General features: G+C 38.5%; 5 protein-coding genes across 6 annotated transcripts; 2 read left to right on the top strand and 3 right to left on the bottom strand.

Moving 5' to 3' along the window:
- The first annotated feature begins 62 nt into the window (after nt 1-62).
- Nucleotides 63-709, top strand: LOC111805448. The gene has a single exon (XM_023690556.1). The coding sequence runs from the start codon at nt 158-160 to the stop codon at nt 524-526; it is 369 nt and encodes a 122-aa protein (XP_023546324.1). The 5' UTR covers nt 63-157; the 3' UTR covers nt 527-709.
- LOC111805440 (replication protein A 70 kDa DNA-binding subunit A-like) lies at nt 609-7,062 on the bottom strand. 2 transcript variants are annotated; one of them, XM_023690546.1, is made up of 3 exons: nt 6,543-7,062; nt 3,613-4,778; nt 609-1,279 (listed from the first exon to the last, which is right to left on the bottom strand). In XM_023690546.1, exons 1-3 carry the CDS (start codon nt 6,800-6,802, stop codon nt 840-842), a joined length of 1,866 nt encoding a protein of 621 aa, XP_023546314.1. In that variant the 5' UTR covers nt 6,803-7,062; the 3' UTR covers nt 609-839. The 2 variants fall into 2 exon arrangements, with proteins under 2 accessions (XP_023546314.1, XP_023546313.1); XM_023690545.1 differs by lacking the exon at nt 609-1,279 and having other exon boundaries at nt 2,942-4,778.
- On the top strand, nt 2,418-3,042 carry LOC111805446. Its single transcript, XM_023690555.1, has one exon. The coding sequence runs from the start codon at nt 2,491-2,493 to the stop codon at nt 2,857-2,859; it is 369 nt and encodes a 122-aa protein (XP_023546323.1). The 5' UTR covers nt 2,418-2,490; the 3' UTR covers nt 2,860-3,042.
- A 223-nt stretch (nt 7,063-7,285) lies between the features above and the next one.
- On the bottom strand, nt 7,286-10,533 carry LOC111805444 (thermospermine synthase ACAULIS5-like). Its single transcript, XM_023690553.1, has 10 exons — nt 10,329-10,533; nt 10,060-10,126; nt 9,892-9,986; nt 9,698-9,800; nt 8,761-8,849; nt 8,529-8,685; nt 8,382-8,454; nt 7,905-7,963; nt 7,645-7,781; nt 7,286-7,545 (listed from the first exon to the last, which is right to left on the bottom strand). Exons 1-10 carry the CDS (start codon nt 10,460-10,462, stop codon nt 7,467-7,469), a joined length of 993 nt encoding a protein of 330 aa, XP_023546321.1. The 5' UTR covers nt 10,463-10,533; the 3' UTR covers nt 7,286-7,466.
- A 2,375-nt stretch (nt 10,534-12,908) lies between these two features.
- Nucleotides 12,909-15,173, bottom strand: LOC111805445 (40S ribosomal protein S3-2-like). The gene is made up of 6 exons (XM_023690554.1): nt 15,031-15,173; nt 14,776-14,923; nt 14,472-14,643; nt 13,586-13,640; nt 13,370-13,501; nt 12,909-13,288 (listed from the first exon to the last, which is right to left on the bottom strand). Exons 1-6 carry the CDS (start codon nt 15,058-15,060, stop codon nt 13,103-13,105), a joined length of 723 nt encoding a protein of 240 aa, XP_023546322.1. The 5' UTR covers nt 15,061-15,173; the 3' UTR covers nt 12,909-13,102.
- Nucleotides 15,174-16,504: the final 1,331 nt, after the last annotated feature.

The raw sequence follows: 16,504 nt of genomic DNA, 5'->3' as shown, positions 1-16,504 counted from the left end.
AAATTTGGACCGCTCACTGGGTCAAGCTTCCACCACCACCTCTATCTATCTTCCCTCAATATCCTAAAATCAAGTCAGGAGAGAGAGAGAGAGAGAGAGAGAGAGCTTAGTAAAAGCTTCAATCAAGATTGACTGAGAAGAGGCAAGACCGAACCCAATGGCTTCAACTTCCGCAGTTTCAATGGCTATGCCAATTACTAATGCGACCCAGAAGAGAGCAAGGAGCACCGACGCCTTCGCTAAGGCATTGCCTTTGAGGCCTTCCAACAAGCCAACCGCTTCATCAAACTCCAGAGCCAAGTTCCAAGTGCGGGCTTCTTTGAAGGAGAAGGCAGTTGCTGGACTCGCTGCTACTGCACTGACGGCCTCCATGGTGCTTCCTGAGGTGGCTGAAGCTGCTGGGCCTGGAGTTAGTCCCTCTCTAAAGAATTTCTTGCTCAGCATTGCCGCCGGTGGAGTAGTCGTCGCTGCTATCTTGGGTGCGATTATCGGCGTTTCCAATTTCGATCCGGTCAAGCGTACCTGAGCTGAGGAGGATGACATTCCACCAATTCTGTTCTCATTTTCCTTTCTTCATAACGCCGTCGTCCCATGATGTTCCCATTGTCTGTAGTGGTTGTTTCTGTGTTTTGTGTGTAATATGCGGCTCCTGCCGTAAATCACCAGAAACTGTGATATATATTGAATGTAAAGTACCTATTTGCTCAAACCATCACTTTCGCTTTGCCTGAATACATTTTATTCTACGAATGTCTGAAAAAAAAGAACATATGTTCGTCCTCCAAGAGTAAAATAATTCTGGACAGAATTATATCGCCTAATCGGCAAGAAATAATTTGTTACCTTTTTGAAAGCAAATCCAACATATATTTGCTTTCTGAAGAATAGTTTACCCGATCTGCCTTAACTACAGTATTTTTCACTCTCTGTTCATCCCCGTACATCTCCTCCTTGATTTTGAGTCTAAACAGAAATTGATCGAAAATTTTACTTCTGATTATTTCACCAAACTTGACATCATCCTGCTGTTCATACTTCAACATGTACAACTCCTTGGCTGAGACACCCAGAATCTCTTCACCAGTTTCCTGGAAGGCGGTCACCCATGTCAATCCAGTATGGTCTTGGATTTGGGCTTGGAGAAGATACCTGTAATCGCAATCCTCAAATTCTTGATTGCACCGGTCACACAGCCACTTTGAGTTTCCTGATCTAGTCACCTTCTTGTTGCATTGTCGATCTCCAATCATTAACGGACATGCTGTGTAGCAGAAGGAATCTGTTTTAATAAACGATATTGTTGCTTNAAAAAAAAAAAAAAAAAAACAGGATCGATCTGTTGCTTTTTAATGTGTTTTCTTCAACTATTTTAAAATCTGTTTTTACTTAATAATTATTTTCTTAAATTTGTTTTCTACATAAATATATAAAAGACTTTAAGAAACACTTTTCAGAATTCAAAATAATGAATGATTTTGTACTATGGGTTTGCAGTTAGTTGGAAACTATTTTATTTGAGAGATTTCTTAATCAATCAAAGAAGAAAAAACAATATAGAAATAGTCATTTTTGCGTCAACTTTTAGTTTATTAAAATTAAGAAGGTTATGAAGATTTTCACTTTTTATACTAAAATTAGTGCAAATGAATGAAAATTGAATCGGTAGGAGATATTTGGCTAGGTTAGATTCTGACCTCATGTCTTGGAGGCATAAGCGTAAATGGGCCCAAGTCCACTTGAGAGAATACTAGTCCAGGTCCAAATTGTAGATTAACCCATCTAATTGAATGAAATTTGGAGTGTATGTATACCCAAAACCGGAGTGCCAAACTGAAAAACAGACAAAAATAGAAACGTATTATGTTTAGCCAAACTATACCATCAACATGGCTTCTAAATTACACTACAACTGCCCATTTTTGGTCGACCTCTAATCAATAAAAAAAAAAAAAAGAAAACCCGTAGTAGTTACCAATTGCCGTCTTTAACTTTTTTGCAGTTGGATTCATCGAAGTCTGTAATGTACCACAGCCAGCAACACGGCTATAAAAATAGCAGCTACCCCAGAGTTAGACAACCATCAAGTTCCTGTTTTAAATGGGCAAAGTATAACAGTCAAATTGTAGTGCAGAATCCTTAATTAACCAAGAATACCAAATTTTCCAACTAAATAATACCACCACAATGATTGAGAAAATAATAACAATAGTTCGAATAATATTTCGATATTGCAGCAACATCCTCCAAACAAATCCTGAAAGGTCATTGGGCCAACAAGATAATGTTATCTTCAGTTTCAAGTCCAAAACTTGCCACGTCGGACAGGGCACCTTAAATTTGGACCGCTCACTGGGTCAAGCTTCCACCACCACCTCTATCTATCTTCCCTCAATATCCTAAAATCAAGTCAGGAGAGAGAGAGAGAGAGAGAGAGAGAGCTTAGTAAAAGCTTCAATCAAGATTGACTGAGAAGAGGCAAGACCGAACCCAATGGCTTCAACTTCCGCAGTTTCAATGGCTATGCCAATTACTAATGCGACCCAGAAGAGAGCAAGGAGCACCGACGCCTTCGCTAAGGCATTGCCTTTGAGGCCTTCCAACAAGCCAACCGCTTCATCAAACTCCAGAGCCAAGTTCCAAGTGCGGGCTTCTTTGAAGGAGAAGGCAGTTGCTGGACTCGCTGCTACTGCACTGACGGCCTCCATGGTGCTTCCTGAGGTGGCTGAAGCTGCTGGGCCTGGAGTTAGTCCCTCTCTAAAGAATTTCTTGCTCAGCATTGCCGCCGGTGGAGTAGTCGTCGCTGCTATCTTGGGTGCGATTATCGGCGTTTCCAATTTCGATCCGGTCAAGCGTACCTGAGCTGAGGAGGATGACATTCCACCAATTCTGTTCTCATTTTCCTTTCTTCATAACGCCGTCGTCCCATGATGTTCCCATTGTCTGTAGTGGTTGTTTCTGTGTTTTGTGTGTAATATGCGGCTCCTGCCGTAAATCACCAGAAACTGTGATATATATTGAATGTAAAGTACCTATTTGCTCAAACCATCACTTTCGCTTTGCCTGAATACATTTTATTCTACGAATGTCTGAAAAAAAAGAACATATGTTCGTCCTCCAAGAGTAAAATAATTCTGGACAGAATTATATCGCCTAATCGGCAAGAAATAATTTGTTACCTTTTTGAAAGCAAATCCAACATATATTTGCTTTCTGAAGAATAGTTTACCCGATCTGCCTTAACTACAGTATTTTTCACTCTCTGTTCATCCCCGTACATCTCCTCCTTGATTTTGAGTCTAAACAGAAATTGATCGAAAATTTTACTTCTGATTATTTCACCAAACTTGACATCATCCTGCTGTTCATACTTCAACATGTACAACTCCTTGGCTGAGACACCCAGAATCTCTTCACCAGTTTCCTGGAAGGCGGTCACCCATGTCAATCCAGTATGGTCTTGGATTTGGGCTTGGAGAAGATACCTGTAATCGCAATCCTCAAATTCTTGATTGCACCGGTCACACAGCCACTTTGAGTTTCCTGATCTAGTCACCTTCTTGTTGCATTGTCGATCTCCAATCATTAACGGACATGCTGTGTAGCAGAAGGAATCTGTTTTAATAAACGATATTGTTGCTTTCACGGTTATCCAATCTGGCTTATCAGATCTGCCAAGTCCTTCATCTTTTATCTGAGATACAGACTTTCGAATCTCATTCTTGGCAGATCCTGACATAATTTCTTTAGAAATAGACAGAGAAGTAGTATTCTTCCCCCCACCATCGTACCAGTCTCTCAAGATGAGAGCCTCAGAAAGATCTGGATTTACGAAAAGCTGTGTAGAAGAAATTGTCCCAATGGATTTCCCAGTGAAATCACTTACTTTCCCAGACTTCACAGCCAAAACTGGCGAGAGGCCTGAGTTAATTATTTCTTGCAGATTTTGACCTTCTTTGTTGCAAAAATCTCCCCACAGTGTCAGCTCGACACTCCTGCCAGACGCATCCTTCAAATTCAGAACTCTTCTTTGAGTTTCCATACCATTTTTCCTCAAAACAGGAATTGATGGATTGATAGATGTTACAATACCAATAACATCCAAAATAGAGTTGGTTTCAGCATTTTCAATTTCACTGATAGGTATAAAAGAAAACTGCTGTCTTGGTATGGCATCATCTTCATCTGGACAATGTTCCACAGTGGAAGATGCCTCCAAGAAAACCTCCCATTCATTCTTTAGGTGATTGAAATCCTTCCGCGCAGGTTTTAGGCTACCTTTAGAAATTAAGTAAACTTTACCAACTTCTATGACCTCGTAGAAACGATCAACAACAGCATTGAAGCAGGTCACACGTATCTCTCCTCCATCAGAATCAAGGAGGTCAAAAGAGAAAACTTTTCCATCACCTTTGGCATTATTATAGCGACGAAGATCACCCTTTGCAGTAACTCTTGCCTTTATAGCCCATCGTCCCTGATAAGGATTCAACGCAGCTATGGGAATTACACGGGCTGGTGCCTCATTCTTAATGATTGCACCATGATTTTTATAATTTGGAGGTGGCTGATACGGAGGTTGAACTGTAGCTTGGAAGCTCTGCACATTATTAACTGGATTTCTGGCACTCACAAGACGATTACCAACCTTGGCAGGTTGCTCTAAATTTCCAGATGGCATTGCCTTTTGTGCAAAATTCTCTGATTGAGCAGATGATTTTGGATTCCCAATTATCTCACTGTCCAATATAATAGTTTCCAGGCTGAGCACAACAATAACCCTGCATAGAAAGATAGTAGAGAAATCAGTATTGGCTCTAGTTACAGCAATTCAAGTCGGAAGTAGATTTAACTCAAAAGGGAAAAACCTTCCCTGCTCAATTATAACATCCATCCTACTGTGAAGAATTTACAAGTCATCTAGTTTACAAAGCTACGGTCTGCATAGAATGGGAAGTAAGATGCCATAATTAACATGATCACGAAGACATACCCACAAAGCAACATTATTTGAACAGCTGAGCTAACAATAGTTCCTTCTATCTCATGTCATGACGTGTACACATACTCAGCTTATAACAAGAATATGTGAGACTGGAACGAGACCCAAACCAAACAATTCAAATGGACAATTAGTCGGTCATAAAAAGTCAATAACCTTGGACAGTAATTCATGCATGCACCTAGCATTTCAAAACAAGCAGATAAACTGACAATAAGACATTTTTCCCACGATTTGTTCATGTACACAGATTTTAATGAGACAAAAGGAGAAAACGGCAATCTATCGCATTAAACCACTTGTGTAAAAATATAATAACTCAAATGGACATTCAATCCATGATTTAAGTTTAATGAACCATATCGACCATAGAAAGTAATTCATGTATGCACAAAACATTCAGACAAGCATGTAAACTAACAATAGGATCCTTTTTCTCTTCATGATTTGTTCATATACACAGATTTTAACAAGAATACAAGCAGATAATGACAATCTAACGATACTAAACACTTGTGTACAGACCTGAAACAAGTTATGTAAGACTTATAATTCAAATGGACGATCAATCAACGAGTAAGATTAATATTTAATAAACTGTATCAATCATAAACAGTAAATCATGCATGCACCGAACGTTTCATTATCTCAAATATGCATATAAACTGACAATAAAACCTTCTTTTCCCATGATGTGTTCATATAAACAGATTTTAACAAGAACAAAAGGAGCAAAAAGCAACCTAAATGGCACCAAAAAAAACTTCTGTACAAACCTAACAATTCAAATGGACAATTAATAAACAATTAAAATTTAATAACTGTATCAATTTTAGACAGTATTCTAACATCCACCTAACTTCAAACAGGTATGTAAACTGATGAAAGAATATTTTATACCGTGATGTGTTCATATACACAGATTTTAACAGGAACAAAAAGAGAGAACAATCTTTCAACGCTAAACCACTTGTGTAGAGACCTAACAGTTCGAATGGACAACTGATTATGATTAAAATTTAATAAACTCTATCAACCTTAGACAGTAATTCATGCATGCATTGAACATTTCAAACAAGCATATAAACAGACAATAGAAAATTTTCTCCCACGATGTGTTCATGTACACAGATTTTAACAACAGAAGAGAGCAGCAGTCTATCGGCACCAAGCCACTTAATAATTTAAATGAACAATTAATGCATGATTAAAATTTAATACACTAGTATCAACTTTAGACGGTAATTCATACATACACCAATCATTTCAAACAAGCAATACAAACTGTTTTCTATAAGATATTTCAACGCAGAGCAAAATAACCATTTCTCCGTTTCAACTATGCATCACTAAATGATTTATCTCAAAACTTCAAATGCGCACCTAGTTTTCTAAACTTGCATCACGTGTCCGAGAAGGCCAGTAAGCCAATGAAAAATGAATAATGACACCACATACGGCTAGATTTTTTCAGAATATAATTATAATAATCCATCACGATGAAAAAAAATATAATTAATGAAGTACGAGGGAGAGAACGGACTTGCGGCTCTTAATGGGACTGCAAACATAATCGATCAACTGGATAACTGATCCTTTCTTGACTCGTCCAGTCTTAATAATATCATTGAGCTGAGTTGCGAGCATAGCCTGCTCGGTAGAAACAGCATCGGAGATCAAGAGGCTGTACCTCTCCTGCGTATTACCGATCAGCTTGATATCTAGGACCTGCACCAGGGGCTTGGAATTAACGTCACCAGCGACAATTGCAGAGATTGCATTCGGCGTGAGATGCACCGGCATGATGCAGAGGCGACCGCAAGAGAGCTCGGGAATGAATCGTGAAAATAAAGTAAACGATTACAAAGAAACTGATGAAAACCCTAGGAAAATGGAAGAGAAAGTAAGATTGAGAAGCAATGCGAGTGGAATTGAAGTTCAAGAAAAGAACGGGGAGAATGAAAAGGCCTTGGTGAAGCAAAGCAAACGGAAATGGAGCTTAATTACAAAGAAAATTCAGGGTCTGACACCAACGGCGAACAAATGAAGACGATAATCTCCCGTCCCCGGTCGAAACTCTTTCGAGATTTAGCGGGACGTCAGTTTATATACGCGCGGGGATCTGATGGCGGTTTCTTCTTTTTTTTTTCCTCGACGTACAAAATTACCAAAATACCCTCCAACTTGTCTGATAGATTTGAAATAAAATGGTAAATTTGTAGAAATTTCTATGAAAACATTAAAAATCGCAGAATTTGGCCTATAAAATTATATAATTGCAAGTTCTAGTCCTTCAACTTTCACTTATTTCCACATTTAAGCCTTTTCAATGAAAATTCAAACTCACAATCCAATCATTTTCTTACATAAGATTACGCCATTAAATTTTCTAAAGTCTTATTTTTAAATGTAAAGATGACAAGATAAGCCATGAATTGTGAGAAATGAAGTTCAAAGCTTGCAGCTTCTAGGCATGGCTAGCCAGCCCTTGGCCATGAGTGAACCTCGCATCTTCCTCAGTGAACACATGAGTCTCATTCATCATCCTGCACGCACAACCACAACCTCATCAAACACGATTTTTTTTTTTTTTTTTTTCCGCTCAACGAATCGAGACGATGAAGATCAACTATCTTTGTACTTACGCTGTACGAATGGTCTTGTTTATGACTGTTGATGACACGATGAATGCACCGTCCAAGTAGCGTAGCTCGCCTCGAACTCTCTCACATATCCTCTTGTCGAGATCTTCGATGTCCAGTTTAAAAGGATGATCACTAGCCTGTCGTTACAATTTTGTATAAAACCATATTATGACATGCCATCTCTCAAACTTTTCAACGGTTTAAAAAGTAAATATTTTTAAGCACTTAGAAAGTCATTCGAACTCTTTCTAGTCGCTTACCAGAACCCATCCGCTCGAATCTGCATAGGATGGAATATGAGCTGTGTATGCAATCACATCTGTGCACATAAAAGGAAAGATGTTAGACCAAACAGAGCGCTTTCAAATTTAGACCTACATGAACTTGTTCATCTAAGAAGCCATGTTTCAAAACAAAAGGTTATCTCTACAAATGCATCANTTACAAAGAAACTGATGAAAACCCTAGGAAAATGGAAGAGAAAGTAAGATTGAGAAGCAATGCGAGTGGAATTGAAGTTCAAGAAAAGAACGGGGAGAATGAAAAGGCCTTGGTGAAGCAAAGCAAACGGAAATGGAGCTTAATTACAAAGAAAATTCAGGGTCTGACACCAACGGCGAACAAATGAAGACGATAATCTCCCGTCCCCGGTCGAAACTCTTTCGAGATTTAGCGGGACGTCAGTTTATATACGCGCGGGGATCTGATGGCGGTTTCNCAAGGGAAAGTTGTCTTACATTTGAAGACATGCTTTACGGTGTTGTATATTGATGAGAAGACATTGTAGGAGAGAATACCAGAAGGGCCAGCCTGCATTTTAGGACACCCTTAAGTTAAATCTCAGTAACAATAGCAGAGGGGCTTGAATATGTTATATAATGTACCTGAGTAACAAAGATACCATTGTCATTCAGCTTGGGCTTAATCCCTTCCTCGTAGAATGATTTAGTGTACAGATGATTGCAGGGTCCTCCTTCATGTGGATCGGCTAAATCACTGATGATTACGTCGAACTTCTCGGGTTGTCTCTCCAATCCCACCCTTTTTAAGTTTTCAGGTTAACCCTTTTGAAATATTGAATTCATTCAAGTAAAAGTTGAGATATAAACTACTCACTTTGCGTCCTCAAAAATGATATGAAGCTTCTCGTCCTGAAATGCATCTTGATTTTCGCTCAGATGTGCGAGGCAGAAATTGACAACATCCTACAATATGAATATGAACTACACTTGTGATATCCCACATTCGTTGGCGAAGAGAACGAAATACAGTTTATAAGGGTGTAGAAGCAGACACATTTTAAAGCCTTTAGAGAAGCTCGAAAGGGAAAGCCTAAAGCGGATTGATATCAGAGCCAGAGNCGAAATACAGTTTATAAGGGTGTAGAAGCAGACACATTTTAAAGCCTTTAGAGAAGCTCGAAAGGGAAAGCCCAAAGCGGATTGATATCAGAGCCAGAGACCATGCGATGTGCCAGCGAGGAGGTTGTTCCCCGAAGGGGGTAGGCCATTACAAATGATATCAGAGCCAGACACCATGCGATGTGCCAGCGAGGAGGTTGTTCCCCGAAGGGGGTAGGCCATTACAAATGATATCAAAGCCAAACATCATGCGATGTGCCAGTGAGGAGGTTGTTCCCCAAAGGGGTAGACACGAGGCGGTGTGCCAGTAAGGACGTTGGCCACGAAGGGAGTGCATTTGGTGGGAGTCCCACATCAATGGGAGAAAGAAACGAGTGCTAGCGAAAATGCTGGGCCCAGTAGGAGATTGTGATACNAGGGGTAGACACGAGGCGGTGTGCCAGTAAGGACGTTGGCCACAAAGGGAGTGCATTTGGTGGGAGTCCCACATCAATGGGAGAAAGAAACGAGTGCTAGCGAAAATGCTGGGCCCAGTAGGAGATTGTGATACCTCACATAAGGGTGTGGAGGAAGCCCAAGAGGGAAAGCCCTAAAAGGACAATATCTACTAGCGGTGGGCTTGGACAGTTACAACACTTCACTGATAATATATAAACTAAACTGAGTGTATCTCAGGATTTCAAGAGACATACCCTATCAATATCGCACATCACAACTTTCTCAATACTTTTGTGCTTTAGTGTCTCTCTAGCAGTAGACCCTTCTCCACCTCCCAGTATAAACACTGTTTTGGGGCTGAAATCATTCACAAAACCAAAAGAATTTCAGTACCCACAACAAGAATAGTTAAAAAGAGGTAAACCAAATATGAACACAGCGTGTATACTTGTGGTGCAGTAACAGAGCAGGATGAACCATGGACTCATGATAAATGAACTCATCTTTTTCAGCACTTTGCAGCTTCCCATCAAGCAACAGAGCCTAAAAAGCTTTGAATTAAATGAATAAAGTGTAGTCGGAAAGGAAATTGAAAGTGATGTGGGATCATGCAAACCTTCCCAAATCGCTTGGTGTCCAGCAGAACTATATCTTGGAACTTGCTGGTTGCAGCATGAAGTATCCTAAAGGAATGGAATGTCACAATTTGTTAGAATTTGTTAGAATTTGTTAGAATTTGTTGAATTTGCTTCATGCAGTCTACAATGAAACAACTCCGGGAAACAGGAGATGAATTGGATGAGGAAAGAAGGGGAAGACATTTTAACAAACACGTAATGGGCAGGAGAAAGANAAAAAAAAAAAAAAAAAAAAAAAGGAATGGACCTGTTGACTGCAAAGGACCATTTGAGATCATCCTCGAGTTGCTCCTCGAACCATTCAGAGACATGGGGAACAGCAGTGGAGTTGGAGGTGGGGATAGAGAGAGCAGGGAGGGCAGAGCAGAGTGGTGAAAGCATTGTCGCAAATTGAAGTGAACGAGGAGAATGTGCAGAGGAAGAAGAAGAAGAGGGGAATTATTTATAAGGGGGAGAGTGGAAATCGAGCCCATGGAATGGATTGAAACATGTCAGGAAAAAAACAAGAAAATAGGGCGTAGCAAAGGCGTTATGTTGACGAAACTTAAGAAGCAAATGCATGCATGCAAAACCCAGAATTACGCGTAATACTGACACAAATGGAAGCTATGTCTTGTTGTGGCGGTGCATAACCAAATTCTGCATTTGGTCACACTTAATTTTCCTTTTCTTTTTTTTGTTCTTTCCAAAGGAAAAGAATGAATAATGCAATAAATTGAAATTTGTATCCTTTTTATCCAATTTTGGGCAATACGTGATAAGTCTATTTATTCCCAACCAACAAAATCACCTTCACCTTCAAATTTAGAAACAAATCCCTTTTACCGTCCCTTATTCCGAGATCCCAATCAACAAATGAACCAATTAGCATGAACCATTTTTAACCCACCTCATCCATCCCATATATTATAGATTCTTTTATAGATTCTCCCAGAAGAAAGTCTAACGTTCCTAATTTTGGTAATAATTATGAATTTATAATCAAAAAATATTATCTCTTTTCGACAATCGAACAAATGGTGTACTTTGTTCGAAGACTCCAAAAAGAATAAATAAAAAAAAATCGAGTCTCGATTAAGGAGAGGAGTTGGATGAAAATCTCACGTTAGTTAATTTAGGGAATGATCGTGTGTTTATAATCTAGGAATATCATATCTATAGGAATGAGACCTTTTGGGGAAGCCAAAGGCACGAGAGCTTATGCTCAAATTAGACAATATCATACTATTATGGAGATCCCTGATTCCTCCAAAGCAAAGCATATACTCAAATTAGACAATATCATATCATTGTGATGTGGTGGAGGTGGTGGAGGTGGTGGAGATTAATGATTCTCCCAAAGCAAAGGCATGAGAGTTTATGCTTAAATTAGACAATATCATATCATTATCGACCGTGACCTTGATACGGAGCTGGAGCTTCTAACTATGATGAATGCGCCGCTAACTATGGATATGATGCTGAAATAGACCCATTTTATATCACCGTTCAATTTGAATTAGCAAAAGCAATGTCTTCTTGCATAATATGGACTCCAAACATTCATGATTTGGATGTGAATGCGTCAAATTACTNTCATGATCTGGATGTGAATGCGTCGAATTACTTATCCCTTGGTCTATTAGTGAACTATCTCTCCAGGGATTGTGAAAGATGTTCCACTAGAAATATTCTTGTTATTTACTTATCCCTTGGTCTATTAGTGACAGGGATTGTGAAAGATGTTTCACTAGAAATATTCTTGTTATTCCTTCGACCCATATTCCCCAAAAAGTGGATCCCGCTCTGATAGCTCCGAATAAATTAAATACATACGATGGCTTCTTATTCCACAACAACGAAAGCACTTTTTCACTCGGGGCTTTAGAGGTTCTGCCAACCTCCTTAACACTTCTGTGCAATCACGGTGGTAATTTTTGCATAGAGGAAGTAGGATTNAAAATGAGTATTTGAACTAAAACGTCTTCATATTTGATAGAAGAACTTCATCGATCAATTTGTCCACCTTTCTTTTGTTCGGACATGGAGTCAGATGCCTATTTACAGTCAAGATTCGGTAGAGATATGTTTGGTAGATATTTAGTAAAAATATGATAGAAATATATATGGAAGATACTTAGTAAATATTTGGTAGAGATATATGGGTAGATTACGATTAAACCTATGTTTATATTTAGTAAACTGAAACTATATATATACTCCTTTAGACAGTGATTTCAAAATGTACTTTTCTTCGTCCTCTATATTCTATATTGTTGTACAAGTCATCCTAAAAATCCACTTGTAGCATACCATTTCTCAATGGACTGGCATAAATTTTCTACGTCCGTTTCCATAATGATGGTGTTTTTCCAAAATCAAAATGATGGTGTTTTTCCAAAATCAACTATCTTGGACTAGCCATCCCTTCGTTAAAAGATCGTCTTTCAATTGTTTCTAAGATGGGATGACCTATTACATGCTAGAGCTCATAAAAAAGAAAGAAGTTCCTTTTTTCTAAGATTCAAATAAAAAATAAAAGCCAATTATTCATTCAATATAATAGTGATTGAATGCTTGAGTTCATGAGTCCATATATGAGACCATATATAAAGTATCTTCCTCCTTTCTGTAACTCAAAATGAAATTCAATTCCCTAATTCAAGACCCAATCAGTAGACACCACATTCAGAGTCGAAAGATTATCATATCAAGATTTAACGATTATTTTTCATTACTCTACTAAATTCTTGAAACGAAACCTGGACGCAAGGACACGAAATGAAAAGATGAGATTCAGTTCAAAAGGTTCAAAATATATGATTATGAAGCAAAAGCTAATAATATATAAAAAGGCTAAGGGATCATAAAAAACTGTTCTCCATATGCATTTTGTTTGATTATCCAAAAGAAACCTGGGCAGTCAGGAGGCTCAAACCAACAGATCAATGAGACATGAAACGAAATCTTGGGACAGAAAATACAAAATTGATGATGGTTGATTCCATGAATAAATATCTAGAAGAAAAAAAAAAGAGCCTCTCAAGCTGCTACTACTACTGGAACCTCAATATCAGTGGTCAAAACTGCTGCTGCTGGTCTATGGACGATTTCTTCTTCCTCCTTGGGAGAATGGATTACGACAACATCAGGAAGAGGGGTGGTAGGGCCTTGCTTGCCCTTAGGATCCCAATCAAGCATGATCTTAACTTTGATACCAAGAACTCCCTGACCCAAAAAGAAATAACATCAACACAACAGTCAATATACTATGTAAGCACATGTTTTTATGACCTCTCAAAAGCTAACCTGTCTGAGAAGAACGTGTCTAACAGCTGAGTCAATATAATCTCTCACTGGTTGACCCGAAGATATCATATATCCATCTTTAAACTTCATAGACTTTGCACGCTGTGCTCTCAGTTTTCCACTGACAATAACCTGTTTGCATGTTGAGCATTACATGTAACATCCCTATACAAACTTTGCACATAGTGATAACAATGGATTGAGCTACAAGCTAACCTCGCAACCCTTTGCTCCACTTTCCATGACGAATCTCAGAACACCATAGCATGCCCTGATGGAAAAAGAACATAAATAAGCATGCAGCACATTGTCTAATAGTAATATACTTTCACTCTGAAACTGTCACTATTAATAGGCCCAAAATCAATCAACTTCAATGTTTTACCACTATGAATAAAAGGGGCAGGTCTTAGTAGCAACATTATCTAGTAGATAATAATATACACACGAACAATGAAAAGTATACAAACCAAACATTCAGTTAAAGAACAGCCAATTCAAGGCTTCAGCCTAGAGGCAAGGCTCAAACTATTGATTCACACCTCCAGGAGACCACACAAATCTCAGAGTCCTTACACCCCACATAAAAATTTTAAAAATATATTATTAATTTGCCTATCCTTCAAAAATACGAGGTTGGCATGTGTAAATTATGCTAATATATGATAAACTGTATTCATTGTACTAATTCAACGTATTGTGAATTTTCCATTCTAGATTCAGAAAATATGGAGGAAAAAGTTTGAGGAAAATATGGAGGCAGAAGCATGTCTCCTCCCTAAGGTTACAGTGTGAAACAAAATGATTCCACAATGATTATCAAACGGAAGAGTACAATTTATATGGTCACCTTCCGACACAAAATTGGTACCAAAACACCAATCTGCTTTGTAGATGACATAAGAAAGCATTGAAACTAAAACGAAGTCATCCCATAAATGAGATTGTTAGAACCATATATCAGAGCTGTGTGCAAGAAAATAAGGAATCTGTGATCTTCATTATTTCCTAATCATAAATCATATTTCCATTTACAAGACAAATCAACAAAACAATAATAAAAATTCTATAAGTGGTTATGGAAAGGAAAACGAAGAAGTACCTTCGCACAGCAAGGCCACCAAGTAGCTTATAACGAAGAGACTCGGCTTGGGCAATAGCACAAAGCCCTCTATTGTTAACTTTCTCGGCATAGAGCTCAACACTGTTCTCCGGAAACTTGAACCGCTTCTGCACAACCGAGGTGAGTTCCCTAATCCTCCTACCTTTTTCTCCTAAATAACCAACAAAAAAATGGAAGAAAATTAGGAACGTAATATCGATGAATGTTAATATGCCATTAAATCCAATGAACGAAAAAGGCAGGTTGTCTAACCAATTGAATTTCAAAACCAAGGTAAACTAACCGAGAACGTTTTGGGTGCGGGTGGCTCGGATGATGATCTCAGTGCGCATTGGAGTGACTCTAACCTCGACACCGGAGTACCCATCCTCGGCCAACTCCCTGGTCAAAACCTCGTTTAGCTCGGCGAAAAACACTCCATCGGCCACAAACTGAAACAAAATCGAACATAAAACACAATGAATACATAACAGAACGGATCAATCGTTGTAGAGATGGTGAGGAAAGAAGTACAAATTAAGAAATTTCGTGGACTAACCTTTCTCTTCTTACTCATCTGGGTCGCCATTTTCACAGAGAAATTGGAAAGACAGCAACGAAGCCGCTCAGAAAAGATCTGAGTTAAGAGAAGGGAAGACTCTTGTGCTGCCCGCGTTCCGGTGGAAGAACTGGCGCTGCCGCAAACTGAACTTTATATGGCTGCATGCAAGTGTTATGGATCTAGGGCTTCCAAAATGAACGGACGTGATTGGTTCTTAGATTTCATCACAAATAAACGCACCCTCGGTCTTATACATACGGCCCAAGGAGCCCAACTATCGGGTCCAATAGTCGTCGGTCCATTAATGAGACGGCCCACCACAGTGAGCCCAAATTTACGCAACCGCATATCTGTATTCCAATATTGCCCCTTCATAACAAAATATGACAAGATTATTAACGTTGTCCGTTAATAGATTTTTAAGGAAGTCTAATAAAATATATTTGGAATAATTAATTCATAAACATTAAGCTTATCAATAATATTACATTGTAACATATTCAACTTTATCCATACACAATAAATTTTTTAAGTTATTTTTAAACCCAATTTTCTTATTTGTCAACCGTGACACTCGAGTAAAATAGATATACATAAATTAATCGAGATCATATCTGAATAAGAGTGATATTGATGCATATGGTTACCACAATCGAAAGTTACTAATCATATTAACAAGGTAGACTCTTATTTGGTGGCTAAATAATATAAGCTTTAAAGTTAAGCTGCCCGTGGCTTTGGAAAATTATATGTTGGGTTATTTCCTATAAATTTTCTAAGAAACATGTGATTGATAACAAAACATGCCAAAAGAATCCCGGTTAATTTAGAATATCCTGACCATCAAGTGACAAAAATACAATAATAACCCTAGTAATGTGTCCGGTTTTGATACCATTTGTAATGTCTCAAGTCCAGTAGTAGCAATTATTGTCCGCTTTGGCTTTGGCTCGTATCAATCTCATGGTTTGAAAACGCATTTATTAGGAAGAGGCTTCGAGGCTCACAACAATACTTTGTTCGACATTTGAGAATTGTCTCCCCTTAATCGAGGCTCGACTCCTTTTCTTTTGGAGTCTTAGTCATTTTTTACTATGCCTTCGAGGCTCACAATACTAAGTTTATAACATAGCTCTGATACCATGTTAGACGACCACGACTCTCCACAATGGTATGATATTGTTCACTTTGGGCATAATCTCTCATGGGTTTGCTCTGGGCTTCCCAAAAGGTCTCGTACCAACAGAGATAGTATCTTTTTATTATAAACTCATGATCATTCCCTAAATAGCCGATGTGTGACTTTCATCCAATAGTTTCCACACCCTTATAACTAACATTTCTTTGGATTTCTTATAATGGTGTGGAAAACTCTCCCTAATAGATGCATTTTAAAACCGTGAGATTGACGACAATACATAACGAGCTAAAACAAACAACATTTGCTAAAAGTGGGCTTGAGCGGCTACAC

Source organism: Cucurbita pepo, chromosome LG11 (genome assembly GCF_002806865.2).
Source record: "Cucurbita pepo subsp. pepo cultivar mu-cu-16 chromosome LG11, ASM280686v2, whole genome shotgun sequence".
Classification (NCBI taxonomy): domain Eukaryota; kingdom Viridiplantae; phylum Streptophyta; class Magnoliopsida; order Cucurbitales; family Cucurbitaceae; genus Cucurbita; species Cucurbita pepo.
This window is presented reverse-complemented; position numbering and strand designations above follow the sequence as displayed.

Coding starts and splice junctions, on each gene's coding strand:
- LOC111805445 (XM_023690554.1), bottom strand. CDS start 15,060: ATGGCGACCCAGATGAGTAAGAAGAGAAAG. Junction 14,644..14,775: donor CCGCACCCAAAACGTTCTCG/GTTAGTTTACCT, acceptor TTGGTTATTTAG/GAGAAAAAGGTAGGAGGATT. Junction 13,289..13,369: donor GACACGTTCTTCTCAGACAG/GTTAGCTTTTGA, acceptor TTTTTGGGTCAG/GGAGTTCTTGGTATCAAAGT.
- LOC111805446 (XM_023690555.1), top strand. CDS start 2,491: ATGGCTTCAACTTCCGCAGTTTCAATGGCTATGCCAATTACTAATGCG.
- LOC111805440 (XM_023690546.1), bottom strand. CDS start 6,802: ATGCCGGTGCATCTCACGCCGAATGCAATCTCTGCAATTGTCGCTGGT. Junction 4,779..6,542: donor AGTCCCATTAAGAGCCGCAA/GTCCGTTCTCTC, acceptor CTTTCTATGCAG/GGTTATTGTTGTGCTCAGCC. Junction 1,280..3,612: donor AATATCGTTTATTAAAACAG/ATTCCTTCTGCT, acceptor TTATTAAAACAG/ATTCCTTCTGCTACACAGCA.
- LOC111805444 (XM_023690553.1), bottom strand. CDS start 10,462: ATGCTTTCACCACTCTGCTCTGCCCTCCCTGCTCTCTCTATCCCCACC. Junction 8,686..8,760: donor ATCATTTTTGAGGACGCAAA/GTGAGTAGTTTA, acceptor AAACTTAAAAAG/GGTGGGATTGGAGAGACAAC. Junction 8,455..8,528: donor ATGGTATCTTTGTTACTCAG/GTACATTATATA, acceptor CCTAAAATGCAG/GCTGGCCCTTCTGGTATTCT.
- LOC111805448 (XM_023690556.1), top strand. CDS start 158: ATGGCTTCAACTTCCGCAGTTTCAATGGCTATGCCAATTACTAATGCG.